The 24,114-nt window shown below is 44.3% G+C and overlaps 2 protein-coding genes across 4 annotated transcripts in view; both read left to right on the forward strand.

Moving 5' to 3' along the window:
- Positions 1–14,224, forward strand: part of USP3 (ubiquitin specific peptidase 3) — a gene marked incomplete at its 5' end in the record, with an annotated part of 97,394 nt that extends 83,170 nt beyond the window's left edge. For all 3 annotated transcript variants that reach the window (XM_079699506.1, XM_079699507.1, XM_079699508.1), the window contains 4 exons: positions 10,998–11,116; positions 12,307–12,420; positions 12,604–12,671; positions 13,974–14,224. In XM_079699506.1, the coding sequence (XP_079555632.1) occupies positions 10,998–11,116; positions 12,307–12,420; positions 12,604–12,671; positions 13,974–14,139 (467 nt within the window). In that variant the 3' untranslated portion in view covers positions 14,140–14,224. The remainder of the gene's footprint in view (positions 1–10,997; positions 11,117–12,306; positions 12,421–12,603; positions 12,672–13,973) is intronic.
- Positions 14,225–20,373: 6,149 nt separating this feature from the next.
- FBXL22 (F-box and leucine rich repeat protein 22) lies at positions 20,374–23,773 on the forward strand (the record flags this gene model as incomplete). Its single annotated transcript, XM_079700601.1, has 2 exons — positions 20,374–20,840; positions 23,428–23,773. Exons 1-2 carry the CDS (start codon positions 20,506–20,508, stop codon positions 23,771–23,773), a joined length of 681 nt encoding a protein of 226 aa, XP_079556727.1. The 5' UTR covers positions 20,374–20,505.
- Positions 23,774–24,114: the final 341 nt, after the last annotated feature.

The raw sequence follows: 24,114 nt of genomic DNA on the forward strand, positions 1-24,114 counted from the left end.
TCCTACTGTATAGCACAGAGAACTATATTCAATATCCTATGATAAACCATAATGGAAGAGAATGTAAAAAGAATGTATATATACATATAACTGAATCACTCTGCTATACAGCAGAAATTAACATAACATTGCAAATCGACTATACTTCAATTAAAAAAAAAGAAGAAAGAAGAATGCCTGGGGATTCCAGCTCAAGATGGTGACATAGGAAGATCCTGAGCTTAACTCCTTCCATGGACACACTAAATCTACAGCTACATATGGAACAATTTGCTCTGAAAAAAACCCTAAAAACTAACAGCGACTCCTGCACATTGGGCAAGTAAGAAGGGAACCACATTGTAGTGGGTAGGAGAGGCTGAGACACAATCTCACCATAAGCCCACACCCAGGGCAGCAACCCACATAGGGAGGAAACTCAAAACCCAGAGCTTCTCCCTTCACCAGGCACCCCAACTTTTAAGACCTGCACTTGAGAGGTGAGGCCTCAAAACAGCTTTGAAAACCAGCAGGGCTTGCATCCACCAGACCCACGAGACTTAGAAATGGCTCTTAAAGGGCTTGTGCACAGACTCACTCACTTTAGGGTCCTATGCAGAAGCAGACCTTTGAAAAGCACCGAGACTTTATGTGAGGCTTATTTGCTAACCTTAAAACATCAGCCTGAGGGGCAGGGGCCTGTTGAGATACCTTCCAGGGATGGAGGCTGGTGGGTGCCATCTTCATGCTCTCCCTTTGCCTTGGTAAAACCTGCAGGTGCCGCGTTTTGTTTGTGTGTGTGTTCTGCTTTGGGTTGGTGCCATCTTTACACTCCTTTTCTGTTTTGCTCCAGACAGCAGGCGCCATCTTCAAGCTCTCCTCTGCCATACTCCAGAGCACCAACATCTCCTGGAGGGGAACTTTCACATGCATCCGGTGCCCCAGTTTTGGCAGCTCCCATCAGGGGATGCCCGTTTATCACCTGGCTCTGGAGGCCAGAGGGGCTTACATTCATTCCTGCATCCCATGAGACTATAACAATGGAGAGGCAGTTCTTGGCAGACTGCCATCCCCACAGCATTGCATAGAAAACAGACAAACATACCCAGTCTTTCTGAGACTTTGCTTGTCCAGGAGCTTTGGCCTGAGGGGCAGGCTTCTGGTCTGGTGCAGTTCTAGGGGCCTACAGAGCTGCTCTCAGGGAGTGGAGGCCAGCAGATGCAACCTTTGTGTTCTAGCAAGGCTAGAGCCTTGCTCTAGCTCACCAGTATCTTCCGGAAAGGAGGTTATACCCTTGTCTGGCACTCGGATTTTTGTAGCTGCTGTCAGGGGACACCTTTATGTCACCTGGCTCTGGTGGCCAGTGGGGCTTAGGCTCACAGGCCCCAGAGGACTGTAACCAATGGAGAAAGAGCTCTTAAACAGCTATCACTCTCCAGGCACAGCAAGAAACAACAGACCTAGGAGCTCAGCCTTTCTCTGAAAGAGGCCTATATGCTTATCATCATAGTTGCAGCCTGAGGGGTAGGCTTCTAATTAGACACACACCTAAGGGCTGACTATAATCCTTTCCAGAGAACCTGGAGGATGGGTGCTGTCCTCTCCTTCTGCCATACTCCACAGTTCCAGCATATCCTGAAGGGGAGCTCTTAGACATGTCTGGTGCCCCATTTTTTGTGACTGCAGCCCACGGGATGCCCCTTGATTGCCTGTCTCTGGAGGCCAGGGGGGAGGGACTGGTGTTCCTGGGTCCCACAGGACTCTAACCATGGAAGATAGTGCTTGGTAGGCTACCACCTCCAGGGCACTGCACAGACAGCAGACTAAAACCCCAAGTCTTCCTGTAAAAGAGGCCAATTTACTTATCTGGGAGCTTTGGCCTGAGAGGCAGGCTTCTGGTTTGGCACACACTTAGGGGCTTATAGAGGTACTCCCAGACAACACAGGCCAGGGAGGTCATCTTTGCACTCTCCTTCTGCCTTGCCACGGCTCACTGGTATCTCCCAGAAAGGAGTTTATACCCTCGTCTGGACCCCAATTTTTTGACTCTGGTGGGAGGGACACCTCCAGCTCTGGTGGCTAGTGAAACTTATGCTTGCAGTCCCATAGGCCTGTATATATTTGCATACTTTAAAAGCTGCTGCCTGAGATTCTTCCCTTTGGGACACTGACAGGTCTTGGCACACCTTCAACTACTGGGAACTGTTAAAAATAAGATAGGCGGCTGCTTAGACAATCACAAAGCTTTGAGAGACAACCAAGAGCTAGGGCATGGTTGAGCAATATGGTTCATCTCCTACAAAGTCCACTCCTTCAAGACTGGGAGAGGCGGCTGTGGTATCTAATGCATAGAGTCGAGCAAAATGAAGAAACAGAGGACTATGTTCCAAATGAAAGAACAAGATAAAACCTCAGAAAAAAACCTTAATTAGACAGAGGTAAGTAATTTACCTGATAAGGAGTTCAAAATAATGGTCATAAAGATGCTTACCATCTCAGGAGAAGAATGGATGAACAACAGTGAGAACTTCAACAAAGAGATAGAAAACTCACATCAGGACATATAATTAAAGTGTCAAAGTTAAAAACAAGGAGAGAATCTTAATCTTTCAGCAGAAACTTTGCAGGCCAGAAGGGAGTAGCACAATATATTCAAAGTGCTGAAAGAAAAGAACTTCCAACAGGAATATTCTACCTGGAAAATTTATCATTCAGAATTGAAGAAGAGATAGAGTTTTCCAGACAGGCAAAAGCTAAAGGAGTTCATCACCACTAAACTGACCTTACAAGAAGTGTTAGAGAGACTTCTTTGAGCTGAAAATAAAGGGCACTAATTAGTAACAAAAACATAAAGTATAAATTTTACCATTAAAGGTAAATATATATAGTAAAGGTAGAAAGCTAGAAAGCTTAGAAAGCTAGTATGAAGGTTAAAAGACAGAAGTAGTAAAATATACAATAATTAGTTAAGAGATACACAAGATAAAAAGATGTGACGTTAATTATATTCTAATAAAGATGTTTAAATAAAAAGATGTGATATCAAAAACATAAAATGTGGGCAGGAGGAAAATGGAGCTTTAGAATGTGTTTGAACTTGTTATCAACTTAAAATAGACTTATAAGTTGTAAGTCTAAAATATAATATGTAAGCCTTATGGTAACCACAAAGTAAAAACCTACAGTAAATACACAAAAGATAATGAGAAAGGAATTTAAGCATACCAGTAAAAGTCATCAAACCACAAAGGAAGAGAGCAAGAGAAGAAAGGAACAGAGAGGAACTACAAAACATCCAGAAAACAATTAACAAAATGGCAGTAGGTACATACCTATCAATAATTACTTTAAATGGACTAAATTCTCCAATCAAGAGACAGAGCAGCTGAATGGGTTAAAAAAACAAGACCCATCTATATGCTGCCTACAAGAGACTCACTACAGATATAAGGACACACAGAGTGAAAGTAGAGGGATGGAAAAATATATTCCATGCAAATGGAAACCAAAACAAACCTAGGATAGGTATGTCAGACAAAATGGATTTTAAAACAAAGACTGTAATAAGATACAAAGATGGGCATTATATAATGATAAAGGGGTCAATACAACAAGAGGATGTAACGTTTGTAAATGTTTAGGCACCCAATATAGGAGCACCTAACTATATAAAGCAAATATTAACTGACTTAAAGTGAGAAATAGACAGCAATACAATACATAGTGGGGACTTTAGTGCCCCAATTACATCAATGCATAGATCATCCAGACAGAAAATCCATAAGGAAACACTGGCCTTAAATGACACATTAGATCAGATAGACTTAACAGATACATATACAACATTCCATACAAAAACAACAGAATACACATTCTTCTCAAGTGCACATGGAATATTCCCCAGGTAGATCATATGTAAGGCCACAAAACAAGTCTTTTTTTTTTTTTGGTCATACCGTGTGGCTCATGGGATCTTAGTTCCCAGACCAGGAATTGAACCTGGGTCCTTGGCAGTGAAAGTATGGAGTCCTAACCACTGGACCACTAGGGAATTCCCAAAACAAGTCTTAATAAATTTAAGAAGACTGAAATCATATCAAACATCTTTCCCAGCCATGATGGTATGAAAGTAGAAGTCAACTACAAGAAGAAAATTAGAAAAATGACAAACATGTGGAGATGAAAACAACTTGCTACTGAACAACCAGAAGGTCAAAGAAGAAATCAAAAGAGAAACAGTACCTTTAGACAAATGTAAAGGGAAATACAACATACCAAACTTATGCTACGCGGCAAAGGCAGTTGTAAGAGGGAAGTTCACAGCAATAAACGCTTACCTCAAGGAACTAGAAAAATCTCGAATAAAGAACCTAACTTTAGGGCTTCCCTGGTGGCGCAGTGGTTGAGAGTCCACCTGCCGATGGAAGGGACGCGGGTTCGTGGCCCGGTCTGGGAGGATCCCACATGCCGCGGAGTGGCTGGGCCCGTGAGCCATGGCCGCGGGGCCTGCGCGTCCGGAGCCTGGGCTCTGCAACGGGAGAGGCCACAGCAGTGAGAGGCCCGCGTACCAAAAAAAAAAAAAAAAAAAAAAAAGAAAAAGAACCTAACTTTACACCTCAAGGATCTAGAAAAAGAACAAATGATATCCAAAGTTACTAAAAGGAAGGAAATAACAAAGATCAGAGCAGAAATAAATGAATTAGAGACAAAAAAGACAACAGAAAAGATCAATAAATCTAAGAGCTGATTCTCTGAAAAGATAAACTAAGTTTCCAAACCTTTTGCTATGATTTACCAAGCCAAAAAGAGAGGACTGGGAATTCCCTGGCAGTCCAGTGGTTGGGATTTTGTGCTTCCACTGCAGGGGGCATGGTTCAATCCCTGGTTGGGGAACTAAGATCCCACATGCCATGTGGCATGGCCAAATAAATAAGTAAAAACACATATTAAAAACTATTTTAAAAAAAGGATTCAAATAGATAAAATCAGAAATGAAAGAGGAGACATTACAACTGATACCACAGATATACAAAGGATCATAAGAGACCACAGGAACAATTACATTCCAACAAATTGGACAATACAGAAGAAATGGATAAATTCCTAGAAACATACAACCTACCAAGACTGAATCATGAGGAAACAGGAAATGTGAACAGACTGATTACTAGTAAGGAAATTGAACCAGTAATCAAAGCCTCCCAACAAACAGTAGTCCAGGACTAGACAGCTCACTGGTGAATGCAACCAAACATTCAAAGAAGAATACAATCCTTCTCAAACTCTTCAAATAAACAGAAGAGGAGGGAACACTTCCAAACTCATAAGGCCAGCATTACCTGATACCAAAGTCAGACAAGGACACCACAAAAAAAGAAAGTTACAGGCCAGTATCGCTGATGAACATAAACACAGAAAACCTCAAAAAAATATTAGCACACCCAATTCAACAATACATTAAAAGGATCATATACCAATGATAAAGTAGGATTTATTTCAGGGATGCAAGGATGGTTCAACGTCTGCAAAGTCGATCAATGTGTTATACCACATTTACAAAAATGAAGGATAAAAATCATATGATCATCTCTATACATGCAGAAAAAGATTTGAGAAAATTCAACATCCATTTATGCTAAAAACACTCAAAGTGGGTATAGAGGGAATACACCTCAACATAATAAAGGCCATATATGTCAGGTCCACAGCTAACATCATACTCAGTGGTGAAAAGCTGAAATCTTTTCTTCTAATATCAGGAACAAGACAAGAATGCCCACTTATGTCACTTTTATTCAACATAGCATTGGAAGACCTAGCCAGAGCAGTTAGGCAAGAAAAAGAAATAAGGGCATTCAAATCAGAAAGGAAGATGTGAAACTGTCACTATTTGCAGATGACATATTATATATAGAAAATGCCAAAGACTCCACCAAAAAACTGTTAGAATTAAACAAATTCAGTAAAGTTGCAGGATACAAAATCAACGTACAAAAACCTGTTGTATTTCTATATGTTAATAATGAACTATCAGAAAGAGAAATTAAGGAAACAATACCATTTACAACTGCATCAAAAAGAATAAAATACTTAGAAATAAATCCAACCAAGGATGTAAAAGACGTGTACTTGCATATACATCATTGATATGTATAAAATAGACAAGTGATGGGAACATACTGCATAGCACAGGGAACTCTACCTAATACACTGTGGTAACCTAAATGGGAGGGAAGTCCAAAAGGGAGGGGATATCTGCATGTGTATGGCTGATTCATTTTGTTGTGCAGTGGAGGCTAACACAACATTGTAAAGCAACCATACTCCAATAAAAATTAATTAAAATAAAAGATGTGTACTTGGAAAACTACAAGACAGTGATAAAAAAAATTGAAGATGACATGAACAGATGGAAAGATATGGATATACTGTGCTCACAGATTGGAAGAATCAATGGTTAAAATGACCATAATACCCAAGACAATCTACAGATTCAGTACAATCCCTACGAAAATACCAATGTCATTATTCACAGAACTAGAACAAATGATTCTAAAATTTGTATGGAATCACAAATGACCCCGAATAGCCAAAGCAATCTAGAGAAAAAAAGAACAAAGCTGGAGGTATTATGCTCCCTGATTTCAAACTATACTACAAAGTTACAGTCATCAAAACAGTATGGTATTGACACAAACACAGACACATAGATCAATGGAACAGAATAGAAAACCCAGAAATAAACCATGCATACATGGTCAGTTAATTTATTACAAAGGAGCCAAGAATATGCAATGGGGAAAGGACCATCTCTTCAATAAATGGTGTTTGGAAAACCAGACAGCCATATGTAAAAGAATGAAACTGGACCACTACCTTACACACAAATTAACTCAAAATGGATTAAAGAATTGAACATAAGACCTGAAACCCTAAAATCCCTAGAAGAAAATATACACAGAAGTTCCTTGACCTCAGTCTTGGTGATGATTTTCTGGATCTGACTCCAAAAGCAAAGGCAACAAAAACAAACAAGTGGGACTACATTAAACTAAAAAGTTTCTGCACAGCAAAGGAAATCATCAACAAAATGAAAAAGCAATCTACTGAATTTGCATCATATATCTGATAAGGGGTTAATATCCAAAATATATAAAACACTTGCACAACTCAATAGCAGAAAAAAACAATCTGATTGCAGTCGACCCTTGAGCAATGAGGGGATTAGTCCACGTATAATTTATAGTTGGCCCTTCATGTCCACAGTTCTGCATCCATGGATTCAACCAACCACAGACCACGTAGTACTGTAGTATTTACTACAAAAAAATATCTGTATGAGTGGACCTGCATAGTTTAAACCTGCGTTGTTCCAAGAGTCAGCTGAAGGGGGCTTCCCTGGTGGTGCAGTGGTTAAGAATCCACCTGCCAATGCAGGGGACACGAGCCTTGGTCCGGGAAGATCCCACATGCCGCGAAGCAGCTAAGCCTGTGCACCACAACTACTGAGCCTGCACTCTAGAGCCCATGAGCCACAACTACTGAGCCCACATGCCACAACTACTGAAGCCCATGCACCTATAGCCTGTGCTCTGCAGTTGCAACGAGAAGACACCGCAATGAGAAGCCCGCTCACCACAATGAAGAGTAGCCCTGCTCACCGCAACTAGAGCAAGCCTGCACACAGCAACAAAGACCCAACGCAGCCAAAAATAAATAAATAAAATAATAAATTTTTAAAAATGTCAGCTGAAGGAATGGGCAGAAGATCTGAATAGACATTCTTCCAAAGAAGACATACAGAGGGCCAACAGGCACATGAAAAGATGCTCAGCGTCATTATCAGGGAAATAAAAATCAAAACCACAATGAAATACCACCTCACACCTGTAAGAATGGCTGTCATCAAGAAGACAACAAATAACAAGTGTTGAGGAGGATGTAGAGAAAAGGGAACCCTCATACACTGTTAGTGGGGATTGTAAATTGGTGCAGCCACTATGGAAAACAGTATAGAGGTTCCTCAAAAAATTAAAAATAGAACTACCATATGATCCAGCAATTCCACTTCTGGGTATTTATCCAAAGAAAACAAAAACACTAATTTCAAAAGATATATGCACCCTCATGTTCATTGCAGCATTATTTACAATAGCCGAGATATGGAAACAACCTAAGTGTCCACCGATGGGTGAATGGGTAAAGAAAATGTGATACATACACACACACACACACACACACACACACACACACACACACACACACACACACACACACACACACACACACACACACACACACACTCTCTCACTCACTCACTCACTCACTCACATGCACAATGGAATATAATTCAGCCCTGAGAAAGAATGAAATCTTGGGACTTCCCTGGTGGCACAGTGGTTATGAATCTGCCTGCCAATGTAGGGGACATGGGTTCGATCCCTGGTCCGGGAAGATCCCACATGCTGTGAAGCAGCTAAGCCCGTGTACCACAACTACTGAGCCTGTGCTCCAGAGCCTGAGAGCCACAACTACTGAGCCCACCTGCTGCAACTACTGAAGCCTGCGCACCTAGAGCCCGTGCTCCACAAGAGAAGCCGCCACAATGAGAAACCCGCGCACCGCAACGAAGAGTAGCCCCCACTCACCGCAACTAGAGAAAAGCCTGCGTGCAGTAACGAAGACCGAACGCAGCCAAAAAGAAAAAAAAAAGAAAAAGAATGAAATCTTGTCATTTGGGACAACATGGCTCTTGAGGGCATTGTGCTAAATGAAATAAGTCAGAGAAAGACAAATACCATATGATCTCACTTATGTATGGAATCTAAAATACAAGCTCATAGATAAAGAGAACAGATTGATGGGTGCCAGAATCGGGGTGGAGGGTGGGTAAAATGGGTCAAAAGGTACAAACTTGCACTTACAAAGTCACAGGGATGTAATGTATAGCATGCTAACTATAGTTTATACTGTATTGCATATTTGGAAGTCACTAAGAGGGTAAATCTTTTTTTTTTTTTTTTTTTTTTTGTGGTACGCAGGCCTTTCACTGTTGTGGCCTCTCCCATTGCGGAGCACAGGCTCCGGACGCTCAGCGGCCATGGCTCACGGTCCCAGCCGCTCTGCGGCATGTGGGATCTTCCCGGACTGGGGCACGAACCCATGTCCCCTGCATCGGCAGGTGGACTCCCAACCACTGCGCCACCAGGGAAGCCCAAGAGGGTAAATCTTAAAAGTTCTTATCAGAAGAAAAAAATTTGAAACATATATGGTGACTAAAGGTAACTAGATGTATTGTGATAATTTTACAATATATACAAATATTGAATCATTATATTATACACCTGAAGCTAATATAACAAGTTATGCTTTAAAAAGAATGCTTCGGGGGCTTCCCTCGTGGTGCAGTGGTTGAGAGTCCACCTGCCGATGCAGGGGACATGGGTTCGTGCCCCGGTCCGGGAAGATCCCACATGCCACGGAGCGGCTGGTCCCGTGAGCCGTGGCCACTGAGCCTGTGCATCCGGAGCCTGTGCTCCGCGACGGGAGAGGCCACAACAGTGAGAGGCCCGCATACCGCAAAAAAAAAAAAAAAAAAAGTATGCTTAAAAAAAGAAAAGAGTACATGGGCCTCTGGCTACATGCTGGCCTGTGTAGAACCCGGCCCACATCTAATCCCTGCTAGACCTTGCCCCACTAACTCCCCTGAACGGGCTCTTTCTCACAATCTCTAGTGCCAAGGCTGACTATGACTTGAAGACTCCGAGCACAGCGAGAGTGTTGCTTTTCCTTATACGCTAGGTCTGTGCTTGCAACCCAACTTCTCAAACCAAACAGTATATTGTTTAAAGATGCAAAAATGCATGTATATGGAATATAAAGACAAGCCAAGAAATGATTAAACAGAGGTTAGGATAATGACTGCTTCTGGGGTTGGGGGAGGGTTGACTGGAATGAGACACTCAGGAAGCTCTTAACAGGGCTGCCACACAGGCTGCCCCCTGAACACCTCTAGGGGATGCCATTCACATAAACTCTGGCTTCTCAAGTACTAGAGAGAGTCCATTTCCTTACTGGAGTGGCGAGTACACAGGCATTCATATTTTTCTCTAAAAAAATAATATATTTATTCTCACAGAACAATACATACATTTTATTGATACATGGACTTCTGAATATATTACTAATTTTGCCAAGCTTTGGCAAACTTTTTCTATAAAGAGCCAGATGGTAATGTTTTTAGGCTTTACAGCAAATAAGGTCTACGTCACAGCTACTCAGTTCTGCTGTTGTAGTGTAAAAGCAGCCACAGAGTATATAAATGAGTGGGTGTGGTTGTGTTCCAAATTTTATTTACAAAACCAGGTGGCTGGATTTGGCTTGAGGCCAAAGTTTACCAAATCCCAGATTACACAGTTAAATTTTTAAAAGAAAAAAATATAGCTGTGGTTTATCTAGGGGATTCTGAGTAGTGTGTGAAGCAAAGGATTCACTGGAGATATATAATAGGAAGGTCAATAATGCAGCCTTCTGTAATGTATGTTTATTAAGTTATGACTGAAAATGCTTGAGGTAAACTTGACATTTTTATGAACTTGGGGCTTTGTCCTTTGTTATGTAAGATACTGAGAGAAAATTGCTCTTCGAACCTTGATTTCATTAGGTAACCATTTTTATCAGAATTATCCAGATTAATTCTTTTACTAATAATAGTAAACCCAACTACAATAATAACATCTGTCATGAATTGATCATCATCAGATTATTAGACATGATGCCAGGCACATTATACATGTTATTTCTCTTCCTCACAACAGTCCTTCAATGTAGACTTTTTTTTTTTTGGTCTCCATTTTGCAACTGAGAAAGGCTGACTCTTCTAAGGTCATATAGCTAATAAAGCTGAGATTTGAACCTGAGTTGTTCAGCTTCGAAGTCCATAGTCTTTTCTTCCTACAGTACACTGCCTCTATAAAAGACATCCTGTTTTAATGCTGCCAAAATCAATTTGGTTTTAGATTGTCTTCGCAGTTTTACCGACTTAGAAGAACTTGATGAGACAGAGTTATATATGTGCCACAAGTGCAAGAAGAAACAAAAGTCCACTAAAAAGTTTTGGATTCAGAAACTACCCAAGGTAAGTGTTGAGTTTCAAATTATAATGCAATTTTGAGGGAAAAAATGCTTATGACTGACTGGAAGACAAATTATTTTTCTAACTTTATACTTATATAATCTGTTCTGCACTGGTCTCTAAGGTTTTCAGTAAAACTAAACCTTTAAGAATTTATAAGTAAATGTGTCCTAATCACTATTTACAATGTGTGGAGGGTTTTTTTTCCCACCACACCACTAACAAGCACTTCTCTGACACCATGGGTGTCCTACAATTGAACTCAATTCTAACACTATCTACCCAGAGATAGCATCAGATTCCACAGGGTAAGGGCTCAGTCCCACAAGGTCACCCTCCCCATCAGACACCAATCACAAGGCCAGGTTGTTACTTTGTGCATTATGCTTCTCAGCTACAAACTACAGATTGAGGGTTCCTATGACCCTTTCCCTGGACTTCAGACACCAGTCGCAAGTCCACACTGTTACCCCTACTTGTGACCGACTAGTTATAAATCAGAGGTTCCCATGACCCCCTCCTTGGATTCTATTAATTTGCTAGAGCAGCTCACAGACCGCAGAAAACCCGTTTGCTCACTAGGTTACCAATTTATGACAAAGGATGTTAAAGGATACAAATCAACAACCAGATTAAGAGATACAAAGGGCAAAGTCCTGAACAAAGGAGCTTCTGTCCTCTTGGAGTTTGGGGCCCAGCATGGTGGCACGTGGAAGAGCTCTGGTTCCCCAACCTAGAAGCTCTCCAAACCCTGTCCTTTTGGGCTTCATTACACAGGCTAACTGATTAAATCACTGGCCACTGCTGATCATTCAAACTCCAGTCCCTCTCCCCTCTTGGGGGTGGGGGGTGGGGTGGGACTGAAAGTTCCAACTCTCTCATCTCTTGATTGGTTCTCTTGGCAACAAGTGCCCATACCTCATTAACATAAAAAGACACCTTCATGGCTCTCCTCACTTAGAAAATTTCAAGGCTTTTAGAAGCTCTGTGCCAGGAAAGGAGACAAAGACTAAAAACATACTGTTATAAATCACAGTACCACAATAAGGTATTCATGGAAGAAACTAATATCAAGAATCAAAAGAAAAACTGGTAGGCCACCTAAAATATTATTTAAGAGACATTAGTACCAAGTAGCTAATTTTGATTGAAAGGTAAATTGTTTATAATTTTTGTCTTTATCTCTCATCCAGGTGCTATGCTTACATTTGAAAAGATTTCATTGGACAGCATATTTAAGAAACAAAGTTGATACATATGTAGAATTTCCCCTGAGAGGCCTAGACATGAAATGCTACTTACTAGAGGTAAGTAGCAGGTAATAATATAGTAGGGGTAAGTAACCTTTGTTAGCCTGGTGAAAAGATGGCTCTTCAGTAAAATTAAGTCTTCACAAAGAGAGGGTAGAGGTCACTGAGGTAGGGAGATGCTGATGTCATTGACCACTGCTCCTAACTCAGTCCTGGGATACCTTCTCCCTTGTTCTGTAGCCTGAGAACAGTGGCCCGGAGAACTGCCTCTATGACCTTGCTGCTGTGGTGGTGCACCATGGTTCCGGGTGAGTATGCCAGCAGGCTTCTCAGGGCTGGGAATACAGAGTGAAGATCCACAATTTTGTACCACTCCCGATAACTCTCCCCAGACTCCCTATACTAGATTCAGATTCATTAAAGTGGGTGAAGTGGAACTTTCCGTCAATCTTGGTGGGAAAGAATATTCCTGAGGATGTTGCAAAGCATGAAGAGAAGGCGCATGAAACCAAAATGGAGAAGGGTTCATTTGAGCCCAGCATTTGGAACCAGTCTATTGTTCACAAAATCCTGAGTAGTCTTTACTCCAAAGCTGTTGATTTCCTTGGCCAATTGATATTTAAATTGGGGGGAAATGGGGGATTATTTAGAATAACTTTACTTCATGTCATCTACTTTAAAGGTGCATTTCTTATTTTGTTAAATGACATTCTCAATTACTTTTTCCCCCTGAAAGTCTGTATTAGGGGTATATACCTTATTTCTGGTCTGCTTGAGAATGGCAGTTTTACCTTCAGACTTGGCAAACCACTATCCATGTTGAAAATCCTTTTCCCTCTGAACTTTGTAGACATTGCTCCACTGACTTCACCATTCATAGTTACAAGTGACAAGTCCACTACGTGTCTGATGCTCATTTGTTTGTTTTTTTCTTTGGACTTAAGATACATCAGATGCATTTCTCTTTGGTAGTTGACAGGGGCACTCTTAGTCTGATGTCTTCTGTTCATGGAAATGTTGTAAGGGTTTTTCTAGCAGTTTATGAAGGTCTCTATTCTATCTACAGGCTTTCTCCTACCCGGGAGGACTGACTCTGGGGCTCCATGTGTGAGTGGGTGGGTCATGCTGAGAGAGAAAAGCCTTTGATGGCCAAAGTAGGAGGGAAAGTGCTTCCCTGGAGGCAGATTTCTGTCTTATGCTCAGGTTTCTTCTAAGACTTTGATAGGAAATCTGGTCCTCAGTTTTCCATGTTTCCATAGGCTTTGACCTCTGCTGTTTAGGTTGAGAGCTCCTTCACTGTTTGGTTTCTCTGTTAATCCAGTACCATGTAAACACTGCTTTGTGTGTCCTAAAAAATCCTCAATTTCTGGTCAGTCCATGGCACTCTTCCCTGTTTCCCAGTGTCAATATATTCCTTGTCATTTCAATGAGTTTTGAGAAGATAAACACATGAGCCCAAGCAACCATCTTAAATTACAAGCCTCTAGGATTTATTCTCTAATTACAGTACTTATTAAAATTTATTGTCTACCTAATAATTTATATGGCTGCATATATTCTTTTGTGATTTCTGTAGTCTTTTTCTTTGATCATTTGACCTTTCCTTACAGGGTCGGTTCTGGACATTACACAGCATATGCAACTCACGAAGGCCGCTGGTTCCATTTCAATGACAGTACTGTAACACTGACTGATGAAGACACCGTCGTGAAGGCCAAGGCCTACATCCTTTTTTATGTGGAACGCCAGGCCAAAGCTGGGTCGGATAAACTTTAATACCTCCTCCAAATCATTATTCGTCAACTATACCGGACAAACATTTCCAATTTTCCATAAATACTTGATCCAAGATTTAATTTCATTATGCACTTTTCAGTTTCCTATTTTGGGTTTAGTTTTATTTTGTCAATGGTAGTGACTTATTGAACATGGGCACCAACTAATTTTTTTTTTTTAGTTCTACCAGAAAACCTCAGCAGATATTTTGATTTGCTGCTTTAGTTGTAATAATTCAGTTTTTATATGTAGTTTCAAGAACTTAGTTCTATTTGACTTTCTTATATTAATGTTCAGTTCTCACTTTGAGGCACATTTACATCAATGCATTGTTATTGTCACATGCTGAAAGGAAGATATGTTCCTGATGGTGAAGAGCAACGTAACCACCTGCTGCCTTCTCACAGCTGTAACGGAGATCAGGTTGGCTCAAAATCAAGGATCATGTGTGCACGTAATTTGTGGCCCACAAGATTTCAGTGACTGCTCAGTAATCATTCTTTTTGCTTGTAAAAGATAACTGAAAGGGCATCATTAAGTAGTAGACCAGGTAATTGCTGCTCTTCGTATCTCTCAAAGCTGCTGTTTATCAGCACTAACTAACTAAATTTGTTGGTTCAGTTGTAACTATATTGCAAATTCAAGAATTACTTTTTTTTTGGTTTTGGGGTATTTTCATAGAGATAGGGGTACTAAAAACTCCCAGTAAGGCCAAATACACTTAAGTGTTTAAAAAATTCCATGACTCGGCTACATGTTATCCAGGTGTTATTTATCCACTGCCATGAAACCATAGCTTCCGTTCGCCTTTTTGAGTCAGCACCCAATTCCCCATTAGTTGTAGCACTGGGATTAACTTCATGTCCACTGTAGTCTTACTTGGTCACCTGAGGTTGTGATGCTACCCTCCAGAGTTGATTCTGACCATCAGCTAAACGTTGGGTAATACTGTGGGCTCTGCTTCCACAGAAGGAAACTAAAGTCTTTACTAGTCTTAAGTTTTAACAATTCTCATTGGCCTATCCTCATAGCAGAGCAATTGAAAATATTTTCACTTTGAATAAGCAGAGTTTCTATTCTTGAGGTTAGTAGTCTGTTTTAAAATTTTCAAGAAAAATAGGCATCAGCACTATTTAGATTTAACTCAAACTGAAATCTGGAACCAGAATCCCATCTAATGAAGGTAACTGTGCTTTCTGCAAGTGCTCCAAGCCAGCCTGTGGATCTTGGGGTGCTGGTGGCATGATGTGCAAATTAGAGAAAAGGAAGGAGCTCCAGCTAGGCCTGTGGGATAGGACCATGCACATTTTCATGTTCATTCCTTGTCCCAATCATTATTTTCCTCCCTTCCCAATTCTCTACAAGTTGTTACAAGGGGCAGAATGTATTTCATGTTAAGCCAGCCAACCAGACTTTTTGCTATTCTTGTTTTTCTGTTAAAAGAAAAAAATAGTCCAGATAATTTCTTAAGTGTATGAATGTAAAAGAAAGTTGGGTGGCTCTCCTCCTAGGTTGGATATTTGCAGTTGCAGGAGCAGATGTGCTCTATTTCCACTTTAATATCAGCCGGATAAATCCCACATTTTCTCAGAGCAGAACACATCTGCTATATACTTTAACTAGAAGCAAATTACAATTATGTCTAAACTTGTACTGTCCCATACAGCAGTCACTGGCCACATATGGTCAGTTAAATGTTAATTTTAATTAAAAATAAATTAAAAATTCAGTTCTCCAGTCACACTGGCCACATTTCAAATGCTCAGCAGCCACACGTGGCACAGGACTGCCCAGGTCTGGGACAGTTCCACCTGTGTGCAGAACCCTCTCAGACAGCGCTGGTCTGCACTTCCACTCCAGAGAAAAAAGCTCTGCCATCGTACTTAAGTCTTACAACTTAGAAACAGAGAGCCTAGAATTAAGAGGGAAATGTATTTAAAACAGTTAACAATGTTAAATTACACAGGTCGAGCCATGTGAAATTCTATTTGACTGTTTTTGATCTACAGAAATGACAGTTTCACATAATTTGATCTACTGTATCAGTGCATTAACACCACATGTCATTGAACTTGAAACGTGCATCTCCTTTGATCTTGCTCCTATGAATCCAGGCTCTTTTGTTTAGAAGGTACACAGCTGTAACTTCTAACATTTGCACTTAAATCATTAGTCTCTGGACAGGCAGCAGTTGTAACTCCAGCAAGAAAGCCTTGGGCAGTGTTGATGGAGGAAAGTGGCCTTTATACCAAATGGAACTTACAACAGACTACTTTGTTGGGGGAAGTGGTCCTCACACAGGCAACACTGTTGGCTTAGGAAATGAACACATCTCTCTGAATTCTGTAGTGTTTTTATTTCTTGATTTTACTATAGCAGACATGTTTGAAGGATATCATGAAGGTTCTTTGGAAAAGTGATTGGATCCATGTGAACTGTGCACTTGAACACCAGTGATGTAAATGTGCCTATCTGTATTTTGAAAATTTCACTGTGCAGCTTTATCACGCCTATTTCAAAAGCTGACTTCGTGCTCTTCGGGGCTCTTCCCTTGTGCCGTGTTGTCTCTAGCGTGTTTGTGGCTTCTCGCTCAGAGCAGTGCTGAGGCAGGGCCTCACGCCGAGTCACAGGGCTCCTCGGAACAATGGAACTTTCTCAGAAGTCCTCCCACACAGGTGGGTGACAGAAACAGTTTGTGGCAACACAAATCTCTCTCCATGGTGGAGAAACTTTTGCTTATCCACTGTATTCTACTCAGTGTCTAGTGATGACAAATGTAATAGAATAAAACCAGTAAAGTATATGGGCCCTGGTTAAGTGTTAAATGTGTATCTCACCTGTGGAACCTGCTCAGCAGCTTGGTTTCTGGGGTTGGGGACATTTATGTCTTAAAGCCAAACCTCTTCTTCATTGGTTTAGTGTATGTACATAAGTCTATTTAGATATACTTATCCCACTTCCACCTCCACCGTCCCCCCTAAACTTTCTCACATCCCCCCCGTTGCTGGAGTGGCCTCTTCACACAGGCCCTGGAGAAGCTCCTGAGCAAAGTCCATTCCTGCATCCAGGGCATGGGTCCCAAGGGATGAGCATATGGCCGCAGGAGGGTGCCAATAGCACAGGAAGGGGTGGGCGTGGGTGGCGTCATGCTGTGGTCCAAGGTCTGTGCATCACCTCACTGGGTGCAGTACCTTCCCCCTCAGGTCTGTGACGGACTCCAGACTGCCCTCTGAGTGTTGGTTGTGTGTGATGTAATCATTTCCACTAAAGCCTAGTCTGTATGATGCTGAGAGGATTAACTGTGCAAGTGACTGATTTCATTTAAGTTGTAATCACGTCCCTTTTCTGCTTCACCAACCTGAACTGTTTTATGGAAAGTATCATTAAAGATCTGGTCTCCAGTTTTAGGACTGGTAATCCAACAGGGACTTACCAGAATGGTTATGATAGCACTCAGCAATATGGAAGTAATGTTGCAAATACGCACAATGGTATGAACCAACAGGCATATGCATATCCTGCTACTGCAGCTGCGCCTATGATTGGTTATCCAATGCCAACAGGATATTCTCATAAGACTTTAGAAGTATATGTAAATGTCTGTTTTTCATAATTGCTCTTTATATCGTTTGTTATCAGACCAAAAAAAAAAGATCTGGTCTCTTTCCTTTTGACTATTATTTCTGAACACCTTTCAGTGGAGCATAGTAAGTGATGATGTACTTAGCTCAAGCTACAGGCCATTAGAGTCAGTCAACCGGTAGTAGTAGGTTTTTACAGACCCCTTGCCATCTGGGGCTGCTGGTGCACATGGGCCCAGATGGAGTGACCTGGAGGCGCAGGGGAGGGGGGTGGTGGGAGAGATCCTCTAGTGCCTGCATTCAGGTCCTGAGGGAGCTCACCCGCAAATGAGTGACTTCATCCTGTCTTTCCTTGTGACACTGATTTTATAAAAATGAGGTCCACTTGACTCCTTTGGAGCCAGACTCTACTCTGAGGAACTAGGTTTGGGGCTCTGAGCAAAGGACCGCCTTTTAAAGCCAAACAGGCAAACAAGTGCCATTGTTAAAAAATATTCTGCTTTACACCCCTCTCCGCCCCCATGTCCCCTGCAAACAAGCAAAAAAACCAAGACCCACCCTGTGTCCACACCCATCGTTTTTCTGTGTTACTTATTTGCCTGTTTCTATCAGTCTTCTGAAACTGAAGACAAAGGCGCCTGCAGCCCAAATGGTTTTGCCTCCAGTTCCCATGTCACACGTCTCCTTTTGGCAGCTGTGCTGGTCAGAGGCCATAGCTGGCTACTGCAGCCACGGAGCTGAGCTCCACAGGGCGGAAAGGGAGGAGCTGGGAGGAGCTGCTGCCACAACCCCCAGGCCGTAAGCCAGATCCCTCCCTGCAGGCAGGCAGGCACAGGGACCCACCCTGCATTCTGGGGTGCTCCCTACAACCTTGCGGGACGAACAGCGAAGAGGCCAGGCTCTGAACGTTCACCCTGCCCACCTTTTGCTGTTGGAGCAGAGCTGCGGGAGTGCAGCTTGGAAGCCACGAGGAACCACAATGACTCTCCCCTGTGGCCAGCACACTTAACACGGCTAGCACACTTAACACGGCTCTGCCTTTTAGGAAGGTGAAAGAACCAACTACTTCCAGGGATCAGCCCTCTATAAGTACTGGTTTGGAAAGGATTTGGGAGGGAAAGTGGGGAGAATAAGGCTTTCTAGTAAATCCACCTCTGGTGCAGCAGTACCGTTTCAGTGGGTGAGTGTAGCTAGAGCCCAAAGAGGGACTCTGGCTGTCAGCTGTAATTTGAACAATTAAAATGATTAGCTTGAAATATGAGCAGTTCCTAGTTAACCTTTCCTTGAGAAACACATCTTCCTTTTGGCTGTTCATTGGTTCATGTTGTTTTTAAGAAAAGTCACCCCTTCCACTTTACCTTGGCAGTGGTGGGGTACCTGAGACACAGGGGACCATTGAGACCGGCTCTTCAGAGCCAGGGAGCTGGCTAGAATGCCTGCTTTCCCCTCTAGGCTGCATTCTGCTTTTACAGGCAAAGCTGCACCAGGTCTGATCGAGCCTTAGTTCCTGAAGAGGGTCCGCCATATGTCCCTCATCTGTGTTACTCCACACAAGTGGAAACAAAGTATTCCCATTCCTTCCCATTCTAATTATGTGGGAAAAGGAACAAAGGTAACCACTGAGGTGGTGTTCCCTGGTCCAGCAGAGAAAAAATGGTTCCGCATCTCACTACTGTAGCCCACAAACCAACCAGTACACAGAGCTAGGAGTTCACAGGAGGGGAAATGCGGTAGGGTCTGGTGAATGATTGGGAGTGAAGCAGTATTAGAAAATGGATCCATGGACTGAGAAATCTCAGTTACTTTAGGAAGGGAGAACTTAATGAACCGCCTCCAGGCAGCCTGCCTAGCAGCTTAATTCCAGGAACTAAAAGCATCACTCACAAGGAGGATGGTGTGTGGCAGGCTTAAAGGGCAAAAGAGTAAAATACTTCAACTTAAAATTGTTTCAAGCAGTTTTGTATTAAGAGCTGCCTCATCCATCCTGACGTTTTGGGAAATACAGACTAGATACAGCGGGACACATATCTGGAAAAATGTAAAGCCAAGTAAACAAGTTTAAAACGTGACACACACAGAAGAACCTTGGAGAGATAAGCTACTTAAGACAAATCTTTTATGGAAAAGCTCAGGGTAAAAATACAGCCAACTGGGAGACCAAAGAAATCCCTGTGCCTGGAGGAGAGCAGCAGGATTTGAAGGTAGCTCAGCCTGGAAACCATCACTACTGAACAAAGTGACAGAGAAAAGCGTCACCCATGGCTTCTGCTTACACCTCTGAGCACAAAACCGTCACCCTTAGCTCTTCATAGACAGCAGGCTTCTTCCTACTAAGAGGAGAGCAAAAGATTCATATTGATGTCCTAGGAAATGAAAACAGATACTATTTACAATTAGAGTCCCTCCCAGTGAGTAGAGACTGCAAGCCCAGACAGAGGTGGTCCAGCCAGCACCACAAATGAAAATGCCAAAAGAGCTCTCCGCGTGACACCATGGTCAGCTAAAAGGAAAGAAATCCCTTTTAAGGAAGCTATTTAACTTCAATACGCTGCTTTTCTGCCAGGATTTTCAATTCCTCAGAACATAAGCCGAGCCACGGACTGCTGCACGTATGTCTGGGTCTGGGCTCCCCCCCTCTTCAGAGCAGCAGCACCAGTTGTTGGCCAAAAATAAACACCATTCCTCAACCATATATGTCCACCAGCCCAGAGCTGGGGGGGTGGGGAGCAGCAGGAGGTAGGTCAGGTCCCTGGGCTCCAGCCGCACTCCGTGGCTGCTGTGCACCATGCACATCACCCAGCTCAACCGCGAGTGCCTCCTACACCTCTTCTCCTTTCTGGACAAGGACAGCAGGAAGAACCTTGCCAGGACCTGCCCCCAGCTCCAGGACGTGTTTGAGGACCCCGCACTCTGGTCCCTGCTACACTTTCGTTCCCTCACAGAACTCAAGAAGGACAACTTCCTCCTGAGCCCGGCGCTCAGGAGCCTCTCCATCTGCTGGCACTCCAGCCGCGTGCAGGTGTGCAGCATCGAGGACTGGCTCAAGAGCGCCCTCCAGAGGAGCATCTGCAGCGGGCACGAGAGCCTAGTCAGTGATTTCCTCCTCCAGGTGTGCGACAGGTAGGCCGCCTCTGAGCAGCGCTGGCATCCAGAGCTCTGGGAGGCTTCCGGGGGTCAGGGAAGAGCAAATTACAAGAGCAAGATGGCTTTGCTTCAGGGAGCCTCAGACTAGGCCCAAGACAGACCCTCCAGGCCTGCCCACTGCGCAGTCCCCAGAAGATGGATAAAATCCTGGGGGAAACGGGCACCAATCCTCCTCTTAGCTTCACAGGTCCTGGAGCTGCTTCGGCAAAGAGGACGAACTTGTCTTCAGCTGTCCCTGTGTTTCGGGCAGCTGTCCTCCCTGGCAGCCATTAAGTGCTGGGTGGGTCCAGCTGGGCCTTCACTTTCAAGGTCAGGCTCCAGGAAGAGGTTTCTAGATTCAGCAATCAGCTCACCCCTCCGATTTGCCCCTAGCAAGCAAACCCCAAGACCTGTGAAATGCGGCTGAGGAAGGAGAATTAGGGTGCTCAGCTCTGGGTTAGCTAACCAAGCCAGGCTCCAGAAGTAGGGGTGGTGCTAATGGTTTCCTTATTAAAAACTCACTAATCTTCACGGTACCTGAAGGAGTTTCAAATGAGCAAACCAGAACTCTTGACAGGTTGTGTGACTTGCCCCAGTCTAGGATTGCCAGATATTAGCAAATAAAAATTCAAAAGGCCCAGCTAAATCTGAATTTCAGATAGACGGAATAATTTTTTTGGTGTCTGTCCCAAATACATCCTGTATTTGACCTGTCAACCCCACAGAGGCTTAGCCATGGGTGAGACTCCCTTCACAGTCACAGCCTCCTGCCTAGAGCAGTCCATGCAAGAAGAGACTCTCACTGAGACTTTACCAGTCCTGTCCTGCCTTTGAGGAAAGACACCCCCTTGTTTACTAACAAACTAGGTTCAGTCAGCTTGCTGCCACCCAAGTCTAACAGCTGCTATATTCTGGCAGCCCAACAAGGAATGGAAGGAAATAGTGTACTGGCCTCGCCCCACCTTTGTTTTTTTTTTCAAGGCAAGAGAAGAAAACAGAAGATGGACTTGGGGCTGGTCCTTGGTGGGACCATGCCATTTTGATGAGTTTAACAAGGCTCAGAAATCAGACTGGAGGGCGATATGTATGGGGTGAAAGCTTGCCCCGAATCTGCTGCATTCTTGTAGGGGAACCAGGTTTAATCCCCCAAACCAGCAAGGTGTCGACTGGACCTCCAAGGCCACTGTCTAGGTACAGCAACGGTCCCCAGTGTCACCAAAAAAGCAAAGGGCTCGGGGCTGAGTCCCCCAGTTCTGCTACTGTCCAACCATGTGACCCCAGCCCAAATATTTAAACACTTTCAACCTCATTTCTTTTTCTGTAAAATGGGATAAACTACCTTATCTCACATGCTGAAAGGATTAAATGACACAGTAGCACTGGCACATAGTAGGTATTGATAAGAATGCACCAAATCTAGATCTGGCAATCAGCTGGGGAGAGGGGTTGTGAGAGGAAAGCTGAGGATGGCTGGGCAGGGAAGGAGCTGGCTTTTTCTTTCTCTGGTTTCTTCCTGCATCAGGATTATTTTAAAGGTTCTTAGAGGAAGGGATCATTTAACAGCCCTGGGGCTTAAACACCTACCTAATCTTTACCACCACGCTGAAAGTAACAGTTTCTCTGCCTGACAGATGAGGAGGTGGCCCAGCAAGTTTCGGACATTTGTCCTGGGTCAGACAGCAAATATGTCACAGGCAAGTCACTTGAGCTCCCTGAGCCAGTTTCCTCATTCATGAAATTGGGGGTGGAAGGTTGATATGAAGACTTAGGAAGTTGTGTGGACTTGGGAAGACAGGATGCACTCGGTGTGTGGATGTGGCCATGACCAGTCTGTTTTAGTTCCTCACCTCCTTGCTCAGGGACAAGGGAGCTGAGCTGGCCCAGGCAGGTGCAGTCAAGGGGCAACGGAGGAGGCTGATGGGGAGAGGGAAACCCCCTGTGGCCCGACTCCAGCTCCCTCTGGCTACAGGAAACCAAGGCCTGCACCCCTGAGACAGGTCCTTCTGGACTGGAAGCGGTCTGGTCCTGCTTGCTCCCAGGAAACATGGGTTATGATAGCCTACAGAAGGTCCTGTACAGGTTCCAGACACCCTAAATCTCGCTTAATCATCACAACAACCCCACTGGTAGGCATTATTCCCTCCGCGCCACCCACCCCCAACACCCACCCCCCCAGGTAAACTAAGGCTCAGCGAGTGATTTAATCAAGGTCATGGCGCAAATAAGCCAAGTCCAACTTTGCTCAAGATCTTTTCCCCCAGCTGATGCTGGTAAGGTTGGGGCAGAGGCCCCCCCCGCCAAAGCTTTCTGGACAAGCTACCTGTGTCCCTGACTGTACCCACCTCAGGCCTGGGTCTAGCTACCTCCGGATCCTGGCCTGTGACAGGTTGGCATCCCACTGTAGATGCAGTAACTGCCTCAGTCAACTGAGCTGAAACCAGGGCTCTAGAACTCAGAGCACTAGAACTCAGAGGCGTGCCCCGATGGCCTCACGGGTTGGAATTGTGCGGTTGCTAGCCGCACGCTAGCACTCTAACCGCACCCTCCTCGGCCCCGGCCCGCGGTCGCCGCGTTCTCTCCGCAGGTGCCCCAACCTGGCATCCGTCACGCTGTCGGGCTGCGGCCACGTCACCGACGACTGCCTGGCGCGTCTGCTGCGGTCCTGCCCGCGCCTGCGCGCACTGCGCCTGGAGAACTGCGCGCGCGTCACCAACCGCACGCTAACGGCCGTGGCGGCGCACGGGCGGGCGCTGCAGACGCTGCACGTGGACTTCTGCCGCAACGTGAGCGCGGCCGGCCTGCGCCGCCTGCGCGCCGCGTGCCCGCGCCTGACTCTGCGCGCCGAGCACAGCGCGGCCATGATCCCCGATCAGCCCCAGCGTGGCCTGCGTTCGCCCGGCGCTGCCCTCCGCAAGCAGCTTCTTCGCTAAGCCGGCCGGGCCGTGGCTGGGACACCGGCCCTGGGCCTCCGGGCGGGAGGAGTGGCCTGCATTGAACAACAGCCCCTAGACAGCCGCCACATCCTCAGCCAAGACGGGGATACGAGCTCCTCCCCCACATTACGATTTTATACATTGGCTGAGTGCAAGATTTGATGGCCAGATGCTTGAAAAACACTCGGGTGTTTCTCACTAAACACCAGCATCCTTCCCTGTCTCCCCTAAGCACCCGGTTCTCCGCCTGGCGCTGCGCGGGAGCCCTTAGCCCATACTCCCCGGCTAAGGTTGCAGTTGGTGGGCAGGCGTGGCCGCTCGGAGCTACCCGGGGGCGC

The sequence above is a fragment of the Hyperoodon ampullatus genome (genome assembly GCF_949752795.1).
Source record: "Hyperoodon ampullatus genome assembly, chromosome: 3".
Classification (NCBI taxonomy): Eukaryota; Metazoa; Chordata; class Mammalia; order Artiodactyla; family Ziphiidae; genus Hyperoodon; species Hyperoodon ampullatus.